The following is a 10,576-nucleotide window of genomic DNA, read 5'->3' on the forward strand; positions in this document are numbered from 1 at the left end:
AATAATAATAATTAATAATTCATTGTGTCAGGGAACAGGCAGCCAGAGTGTATTCATACATGTTAGGCTTATATTGAGGAGTAGAGTAGATTAGGAGTAAGGAGTAGATTAATTCAGGGAATGCAGTATAATGAGCACATGCTGGTGAAAGTAGGGCAAATCCCTGGTGGGATTTGACTGCCCACTGCCCAACATCACCCACTGACCTACTCCTGGCTTCATGCCACCACCACCACCACCAATATAAGAACTTCAAAACTCCTAACTGGCATATGGAAGAGATGAAGGTTCCCAGATGGAAGTTTTCACTTATGTGCCTAAAATACTTATACAGTACCTGATACTATGTCAAAATCATACAGGCTAGTCATTTAGAGAGCTGGATTCAGAGATACACACCATGGACTGAAATCAATAAATACCAATACACTGCATAGGATATACCTGGATACCAAGGCTTATTTAGAAAAAATATCTTTAGCCCATGTTGTGATACATTAATACTAATAAGAATTAAAACAAAATTCCAAAACTTCCAAGGAGTATCTATTTTAGCAACGGGCTGAATCTCTTAAGCACCATTCTCTCAAAGGTTTTGCACCTGCAACTGGTCAGTGAGATGGGACGGAAAGCATCAGGTGGTGCATTAGTGTGGGAACTTTCATATCTCAACCTAACATCAACTATAATTTATATCAGGCAAAAATAATTGGTGTGAAGACCGATAGTACAAACAGCACAATTGGACAAGCCACTTTGACTATAAAGATTGCTTGTCCAGCAGTCCAGGAGAGATTGCCAGTAAATATATCGACTCAATTTGCCTTACATTTAAATCGTATGGACTGCTTGAATAAAGCTAATGAAGCCTTTAAAATCTATGAATTTATATGTTGATAAAATGCTGTTACAGCCAAAAACTTTAATCACTATACAGTATTTGAAAAGGTGGTGTTCAGGGGAGATAATCTTTAATAGCAGTGTTTGTCTCTGATACAATACCAGTAGAGATTCAGAATGAATGAGACAGCTAAATAGAAGAACGGAAAAATTTATAGTATGAGAGGACATAACCTGTAATGCCACTTTTAGACCGTGTTTACCTAAGAGACATTAAAATATATGTGCAGGATAAATTCTATTTGCTGATGATACAACCTATAATTTAAATTTCAAGGTAGGAAAAACACAGTCAGATGTAGAAACTGCCCTTAAAAACACTCCCACTCTTTGCACTAGCAAGAAACCAAAGCTGTCCCCTTGTTTAATAGTCTGATCACATGAGACGAGTCACGAGTCCTAATTTGCAGGATGAACCCAGCAGATTTTATTCCTATTGGGAGACATAGTACATGATGCTGTGGTATGTGCACTCATAGGATGAGTGACAGTGTCAAAATAACTTGCCTTTCTGGACAAAAACTGGAAAATAATTGAAGCAGCTACATACATATATAAACAACTTGTTCCTATGAGCCACACTCACGACTGAATAGTGAATACGGAAGACGAATGAATTGTTTACCTCCTCACAGCTGATCCTTCCTTCTCCTAAACCTATATTTTATGGTAAATTGTCTACAATTTAAATAGACAATTAAATTGACGAAGGCGTTTTAATGCATCAGCTTGACAATACTCTGCATACAGGAATTAATTATTGTGAGAGCGAGGCGAGGCGAACCATCGAGCCAGCAGAGGCAGGCAGTCCCCGGCCTCTCCAGGACCTCTCGTCAACACCCAGTGAGTCCACCTGTAGTGTAAGGCAACATTTACATTTTGTATCGTCCACCATCGCCATAATCGCCGCCTCTACCGCTTGTATTGTCGTGGTATGGTATCGGGCATTGCTTAGTCGTGCGATGGCGGGGTGATTCCGAGAGACACAGGTGGATAACTGAGTAAAAATTGGATAAATTTCTGTGGCCCATGTTGAGGCCGCAGACATGGTGTAAACAAACTGAGGTGATGTTATTTGGGTTACAAGCTGTGGCTGAAGGCTGCATGTGTGGCGGTGGTGTTTCTAGCCATGTCAGGAAATGGGGGTCGTACATGGGGAAAATATATTCCCGCAGGATAGTTAAATTCATGGGTATGTAGTGATAGTCAATTACGGCGTGTCCCTACACTATGTACGGGCACTTGGTAAAGACAAGCTACGTCCAGATTGGTTCGATAAACTATTTAATTTCTGTATTTTGTGTCCAGCCTCGCTACAACAATACCCTTTTCACATTCATTTAAATAATTTGTGGATTAAGTTAGGTTTAGCAGTGTAGGAAGTAGCTCGTGTCCCTAAAGACACACACACACACCAGCTATGGTTTCCAGCTTATTTTCTGGGACAGGAAGCTTATAAGGATGCGACTCGTCTTAAATGGTGCTAGGGGAAGAGAGGCATTAGATGTGTGCCCAAACGGTCTCGCTGCCTAGGACACTTGATTCAGGACCCATCTGTTGATTTTGTGTTAGATTTAATTAGATCAAAAGTTTCATAAAGTTGACACTTAATATCTGCAAACGAATTTTCTCAGAATTCGAGCCACTGTTACTTCACGGTATATTTTATTCTAATAGCATAGCACTGAGCCTATTGGTACAGAGTGCAGTGGCGTGTGGACCGTCGTTCAAGTAATGTGGCTCACCATAAGCCTACAAAAAAATTAAAAATGGCACCAAAATATGATGCACCAATGAATTGTTAACCTCGGATAGAAATTTAAGATTGCCAGTAAATATATTGACTATTTGCCTTCCTTACATGCTCGAGATTTTGCTTGTCTGGCTTTAGTCATTGGCCACTATCCTTAAGTTGAGTAAGGATTCTTGAGGTTTGCATATGTACTGTATAGCATTTATTTTACTCAATTTCAGAAAGATGTATCTAGACAGTTTTTATAATGGTTGTTGCTTTATTACTAATTTCCCTATTCTATAATAAGGGTTGTATACAATATGTGGCAGCACCAAGCATTATTAACTGGATAAAATAAATTGTTGAATACATAAATAGGTTTGGATGGTAAGGTTAATTTTCCAGGGGCTAGAGAGTATGGCCCACACCACATGGCTTGCCATGCTCCACCTACTTGATACAGCTCTCAGTATGGGCAATCATCCCATAATGTTATAAAAACATGTGCAAGTGGTTTCAGGTTACATCATTGGAATGTGTTATAGAATGGCAACTTCTTTAAAACCAAAAAGGATTAATCCCAAATTAGCCTGTTGGACCAAGCTCTCACAATTAAAGTCTGGCCTCATGCCGGACTTGGGGAGTAGACAAACAACTAGAACCCCATCAAGGAGGACAGACCTTGACAAGACACTATGAAATGTGTATTTTAAGGAAATAAGTTATTTGTTGGTTGTAGCCAAGTTTTCATGTGGAAGTATTGTGCACGTTTCAGAAGGGGAAACTGAGGACACCACAGAAACATCGGTCTGGTTGTCTCGGGAAGATAAAGGTCTTTGAACATTCTAAAATGTTCATTGGAGAGTACCCATCATGTTACAGCAAGGGTAGACCATGAAAAAATCTTCCTGGGACAACCAGACTGACGTTCTGTGATGGCACTTCACAACTGTTTTTCTTGGAAACAAATACTTCATGTCGACTTGGCTATACCCAATGATTCCCTTATTTGCTTACATTGGTGGCCTGCTTTTAAAGCAATGGTTTTTTTGCATAGTTCCTTGGTATGTGCTATAAGAGCAATGTCATACCACATTAACCACTGATAAGCACAAAAAAGTCAACGGCCATGGAGCAAAATGCAGCACAAAACTGCTGACAATGACAGCCAGGTCACTGGCTCTGATGTTGTGGTTGCTCCAGACAGCTAATTCCTGGAGTCCATCTAATTACCCAAAGCCTCCTAGCATTACATAAGTAATGAAGAAATATGATATACTCATTAATATTGGTGCTGAGTATAGGACTTGAAAAAACATTTTTACTCTGAAATAATATTTTATAGTGAAATTAAATGAAACTAGGTAGCAGGTGATGCCAACAATCCCAGCAACAATGTTGTGGATCAAATTATCTAAGATGTATTGTTGGCTGGCATATCAGCCTCTCCTGTACCTAACCTAACCTCATCTCGCCTTGCATTTAGGCAACATTTAGACTTATCTTGGATAAGTCACTTCACAACATTGTCACTTGGGTCGTCACCTCCCACTTAGTTTCATCTAATTTCATTATGAAATGAAAGAGTAAAAATGTTTTTTCATGCTTTACATTCGGCACCAACATTATAGTGAGTGAGTACATCATATTTCTTCATTACTTATGTAATACTAGGAAGCTTTGGGTTGCGCTGAGTAATTAGATGGACCCAATGCCTGCCGTGATGCCATGTAGCCATTGCATATGTCTAAAAATCTTTCGCCTGCAAGCTTCCTTTATTTTCGCACACCATAAGTACACACTGCCTCGAGCACTGTGGAGTAATTTTATAGGTAAACTTTTAAATTCATGCCATTGGCATTTTCGTAAGTTATTAAAAGTAATTTTCTCTTTGAGACAGCAAGTAGATTATGATAAATGATTGACAAACATTTAAGGTCGTTTAATTTACAGTATTTTTTTCTTTTTTCAGCACAATGGTGAAGGTGTATAAACCTGGCCGTGTGGTCATCCTCCTTACCGGAAAGCAAGCTGGTAAAAAGGCAATTGTTATAAAGAGTAATGATGATGGTACACAAGATCGACCCTACGAGCATGCCTTAGTTGCTGGCATTGAATGTTACCCTCGCAAAGTAACGAAAACCATGAGCAAGAAAAAGATTGCAAGAAGGTCAAAAATTAAGCCTTTTGTCAGGGTTAGTCAATCTCAAGTTCTGTTTCATATTAATAGTCTACTGTTCACTGTGTACTGCAGTGTAGTGTAGCAGCCCGTCCTCCAAACAAAGATCCAAAAGTGATTCCATGCACCCGCCAAACCCCCTGTTTATGAATGAAAAGCGGTTTACACACGACTCACAACTGCTGACGTTCGAACATATCCGGAACAAGTGCTTCACTGACGAATTTTGTTCGAACCATCACGCTATAAATGCTTCACACACGTACTATAAATACAAATAATTGCCAACAGAACCTAAACACCTAACCTAACCTATCCTATGCCTATATATACACAATATGCTAATATATTATAATATTAATTTATACTTGTGAAAATTCCCGTTTTGAATGAACAGCATGTTAAAATTTATGAATGTGTCTGTGGGGTTGACCGCTGAATGTAATGGACTTGAGTCGAGGACGGGTTGAGTGTAGAGAGGTGTTAGTTTAGAAGGGGAGTCCTCTTCCATTATAACATCAGGTAGTGATGACTTCTGGGGTACTTTCTCTCCTACGTTTTGCCTGCATATCATTAGGACCTGCTTGTGGCTCTGCTTTGTTTTTGTCACTAAAAACCTGTCTAGCGATACCTATTTTTCACTATGTTGTAACGCTTGTCTGAAGTAAGACGGCTCATTGTCATTAAAAAGGTTAACACAACACCCTGCTACAGCTTGATTTAGGTGTGCCTTTTCAGCATTTCTTCCCATATTGTACACCATTTCTTAATTGTTGATGAAGGGAAATTCTCTACTGCCTTCTCTCCCTGAAGAAATTTCCTCAAATGCTATCACCTGCTAGCTGCTTGCTGTTTATTCAAATTAATAAATAACTTTTAATTAACTTTAACCTCAAGTGTTTGTGTCCTTTGTTTCGTGATTGTTGTTATGCCTTTTGCCACTTTAGCGCTCACAATGACCTTTTTCTTAGCAATTACGGTGTATATCGTCGACATGGATTTGTTGTACTGCCTAGCTAGTTCAACAACACTCGTACAATGTTCATGTTTATGAATGATCTTGTTTTTTCATCTATGGTCATCCTCACAATTGTTTTCTTAGGTTGAACTTTACCACTGACTTTCTTGGGACCCATGGAGTGATATATAATAAGAGCTTTTATGTAAAAAAAAAAAAAGCAGGCAAACAATGAAATTCTTCACAAAGGATTCAAGCTTGGCCACAGCCGTCACTACGTGGGATAGACTTGTAATCAAACTCAACTCGCTTGTTCGACCCATACGAAGTAAACCGTCGTATACCAAAAAATTCATACTGTAGGGCAGTTGTCAACCGAGGTTCCACTGTATACTGAAAGCTTGTGTGTTGAGCACCAACTTTAAATAGGACTTCTTAGTGCAGTGAAGTCGGTTTACCCATAATTACACACAATTTGCTTATGCGTTAGATATGAGCTTGTGAGGCCTATTATTCTTTAACACTTTCCGGCTCTTGGCGAATGTAAAAAAAAACAACCGTAAGTGCTCCCGGCGTTTTGCCGCGTAAGCGTAAAAACAAAAATGTGTATACTCTTTTTACTCTCATGACCTTAGTTCTTGAGCTACGTATTTCATTTTGGTACCAACGTGTTCGCAATAAAATTCTCTAGAAGAACACCAGTAAAAAGTCACGAAACGTATAGGGATACCAGCACCAAATAAATAACTACGAAGATGACTCGCCGTGAGCGCCCAACAGCAACAAAATGTTTTTACTCTTGGGATTGTTATCACCTCCACACTTGTCCTACAGCGTTAATTTTGGTATCAATGGACTCGCAATGAAATTCCCAACACGGTGATATGAATATAAGCATAGAATAATGATTGCGGCCCGCCCGCAAGAGTGTGGGAAGTGGTGAAATTGTTACCCGGTGTCAGTGACGGGACGACGCACGGCGCTTTGAAAGTTTATACTTATTTCATTCTCATGACATTATTATTCTATGTACGTCATTCATTTTTGTGTCAATGTGTTCGCAATAGAATGTTCTATGAGCCCGTAGGTAAAAAAGATCAACAAAGCGTAAGATAGAATTGCGCCAAATATAAAACAACGCTTGAACATATCGGTGAGAATCAAACACACGAAATGTTTTTACTTTTGTTATGTTTGTGAACCTTTCATGAACTTATTGTACCATGCAGCCAATTGGTGAGAAAGAGAGCCTCATGGCGCGCAGTTTGAAACAAACCCAAAGTAAATCGGATAAAAATTGAATTTTATACAAATATTTTAAAAGAGGACATAAGTTTGTCTACTATGCGGGAGCGGGTAGGCGAAACAGGACTCCGGGGTGCGTCCTCATCCCGCGAAAGTGTTAATTATAACTAGGTAGCTACTAGTTTTGAGTTTGTGAATTATCTTTTTCTTCCTCTTGTCAATGTATGTGGAATACTTAGCTGTTCTTGATCCCACTATTGATATTAGTTACTCTTTGGCTTTGCTATATTGGTGATATTTCTGCTTTTTTACCCCATAACTAGTATTTCCAGCCTTTCATCTCCTTCCCAAAGAGTGGCTACTCCAATCAATATCAAAGTTGAATGGAAATTGGTTCTTTCTTTCCTAAATGCACATTTTCACAGCTCTGGCTTCTCTTTCTCTGCTGCAAACCTGTATACAATGGTATGTGTATTCATTTAATTTCCTGCCATCCTCCTGTTAAGAAAGATGTTCTCGTTTCTCTCTTCCTCTAGATTCTGCGTATCGGTGACCCAAAATTTCTTGATTGTGAAATTCTCTTGCTTTGGTAACATCTTAAAATCTTAACCCTTTAACCCTTGGGTGGCACAGTTATTTATAGCCGACAACACCTCCCTTTTTTTTCTAAGATTGTTAAAATGTCTGATAAAAATTTCCCTGATTATGGTAAAACTAATAAAAAAAACGTAGGTGACACATTTTGCCTGCAATAGGGTGAGGAACTTTGGCAAGTTTCAGGCACCGACAGGGTAGCCGGCCGGAGCGAACTCCTCCACCTGAGCTGTCAGGCTGGAGTTGCCACAGCAATATTATTACCTAAATTATTTCAGTGTCTGATTTTTTCTCTAGTATTTTGCAGTAATATTATCAATAGTGTGTAGTGATATATTTATATAATAAAATGTGTGAACCATCACTATAATTAAAAGTATGGTAGGCATATTAGTGATTGTGTGAATCAAATATGATTCAATTATGTTCAAAAACAATAAAAAACAATTTTTGCTGTTATTATGCTATATACACACTTTATAAATAAGTATTTGCATGTTTTGTTCACCAAAACGAACAACTAAGCTGGTATGTTGCATCGAAATAGCATAGTGGTCACCAATACCCCTGGAGTATTGAATATTGAATGAAATATTATATTAGTCTCTACTTTCACTTTATCCCACTGATAACATGCCGACAATGAAAACTATAAGTACTGTAATTCAAGGTACAGTATTTAATTTGATGTACTGGTATATCATAGTCTGGTACAACCCAGATAGATGCTCACTCTCCTAAACATCACCACAGATAGTTATAGTATTTTGGGGACTTGTCAAAATACTTCACATCTATTATGTCACTTAGTAAGCTTATTGTATTTCTTAATATAGTATCTTAATAATTTTCCAAAGGATGTGTATTAACATGTGATCTTTTGTGCTGGCAACTTTAGATTGTGAACCTGAAACATGTGATGCCTACACGTTATACTGCTACTGACATTGTCTTCGATAAAGTAAAGATCAACAAAGAGACCCTCAAGGACCCCGGCAGGAGGAGGAAGGCACGCAGAATTGTCAAGGAAAAGTTGGAAGAAAGGTTAGTTTTATTTCTTGGATTATTGCTAGTTTATTGTTAAAGCAATGGGTATTTAATTTCTTTTGCCATATGTAACATTAAAGGCAAATTTTTAATATTTTCCTTAATATAGACAACAAGAGGTATCTGCTCTGGTAAAAAAAAAATTTAAGAGGCCATTTTTTGTACACTGCCCTGAGTTTGAGAATTTGGAAAAGTGGTAGGGTAATTATTTTTATAATTCAATATTGTTCTACCTCTTTATGGGGTGAAGAGGTATGTCATTCAAAATTAAGCAAGCAGTGCAGGAAGATGTAGATATAACTAAGACAAAAATGTTGTCTCCATATCTTCCACAAGTCAACAAGCAGTTGTATCATGTAGAAAGGGTTCTTTACCTATCTAGTGGCATCCTTGGTGATATTTAGCGCCCTCTGATTATTCTGCGCATTTGATGGTGCTACATAGCCTTCCCGGTTTGGTGCCTTCTTTTGATAATTACTTACTTTACCTATCTAGCTGTTACTTACCTCTTTAGAACATTATCTTAGTATTGGTATAATTGTTGCAATGACCTGTAGTTGTTGTGGGGGTCCCCTTGAGTATGTGCCATTTGTTCTTGGAATGTCACTTGTGCTTCCACACAGTGAACAGTTTGTAGAGTTAAGAGAACGCTAAAGATGTTAAAGCCTTCAATTTGTTTGTCAAATTGAAGGCAATAGTTATAAAGAGTAATGATGGTACACAAGATCGACCCTATGAGCATGCCTTAAACAGGCCCATGGATGGCCCTGTAATGGCCAAACAGTGGCTCCCTGATGCTAGCTTGTCAATGTCAACATCAACCTTGGGAGTTCATTATGGCTTACTAGGGGCCAGATTCACAAAGTAGTTACGCAAGTACTTACGAACGTGTAAATATTTCCTCAATCTTTGTTATTGGCTTTGGTTACATTTATTAAACAGTTTACAGACACGAAAACTTCCCAATCAACTGTTGTTGTTATAAACAGCCTCCTGGTGCTTCGGAGCTCAATAACTGTTTAATAATTGGATTTTTGCTCGGGTTATATGGCAGGGAACTTTATATCAGTCTTACTCCAGAGGTTGCCATAGTCTCGATGTATAGTTTGGGCTCCCAGCAATTCCATGTGTAGGCAAACCAGGGTTCTTGTTCTTTCCTGGCTTGCCAGGAAACAGACTTCTCTTTTTCTGCCTCCTGCTGTTTGGTCCACCTGTTGGTCAGCCGTATCTAGGATTTCAATCTTAAGTGAATCATTGCAGTGTCGTTTGCTACTTCAGCTCCTTTATCTGAACCTTGCAGTTATCTCTGTCCTTTTCCCTAATTCCTGGATGTTTTCTTTGGTGAGGATACTAGTAACAATTCCCTGTGCCTTTGATGGAAGGCACAGGGGAATTGAAAGGAAAGGAAGGTGCTGGCTCTAGTCCCTTACCAGGGACCAGAGCCAACACCACCAATATCCCCCCCCCCCTGCCTCCATTCCCCATCTTTACTACCCTTTCCATTTTCCCATCTTTCATGCAGTTCAAGAATGCTAATCAATTTTCTCGTCTTACCTTTCAGATACAAGAGTGGCAAGAATCGCTGGCTTTTCCAGAAGCTTCGGTTCTAAATAAACTATGACCTTGTATGTTGGATTTTCTTGTCCCTTACACTTGATGCATGTAATAAACTTTAATTGTATGTTTAAATGTTATTGAAACCTTTTAATTTATTTTTGTGTTTAATACAAATGGATTGTCTTTTGTATAATGTTTGAAAGAACTTGCATTTTATTTTTTGTGAAATGTAATTAATTTGTAATACTTATCATAATTGATGAAAAATACCGATCTGCTCTTCAGATCTTAGTCAGAAGTAGAAGTCAGTCATTAGTATCGGAATGGTAAATTGGCAACTGGCAAGTGGAAATCAAATATA

General features: G+C 38.4%; 1 protein-coding gene across 3 annotated transcripts; it reads left to right on the plus strand.

Annotated features, from left to right (window-relative positions):
- Positions 1-1,588: 1,588 nt before the first annotated feature.
- On the plus strand, positions 1,589-10,286 carry RpL27 (ribosomal protein L27). 3 transcript variants are annotated; one of them, XM_045744471.1, is made up of 4 exons: positions 1,589-1,743; positions 4,608-4,830; positions 8,510-8,655; positions 10,220-10,286. In XM_045744471.1, the coding sequence occupies exons 2-4, from the start codon at positions 4,612-4,614 to the stop codon at positions 10,266-10,268; spliced, it is 414 nt and encodes a 137-aa protein (XP_045600427.1). In that variant the 5' UTR covers positions 1,589-1,743; positions 4,608-4,611; the 3' UTR covers positions 10,269-10,286. The 3 variants fall into 3 exon arrangements, with proteins under 3 accessions (XP_045600427.1, XP_045600428.1, XP_045600429.1); XM_045744472.2 differs by having other exon boundaries at positions 1,615-1,760; XM_045744473.2 differs by having other exon boundaries at positions 1,716-1,832.
- The last annotated feature ends 290 nt before the right edge of the window (positions 10,287-10,576 follow it).

The sequence above is a fragment of the Procambarus clarkii genome, chromosome 32 (assembly GCF_040958095.1).
Source record: "Procambarus clarkii isolate CNS0578487 chromosome 32, FALCON_Pclarkii_2.0, whole genome shotgun sequence".
NCBI classification, from domain to species: Eukaryota; Metazoa; Arthropoda; class Malacostraca; order Decapoda; family Cambaridae; genus Procambarus; species Procambarus clarkii.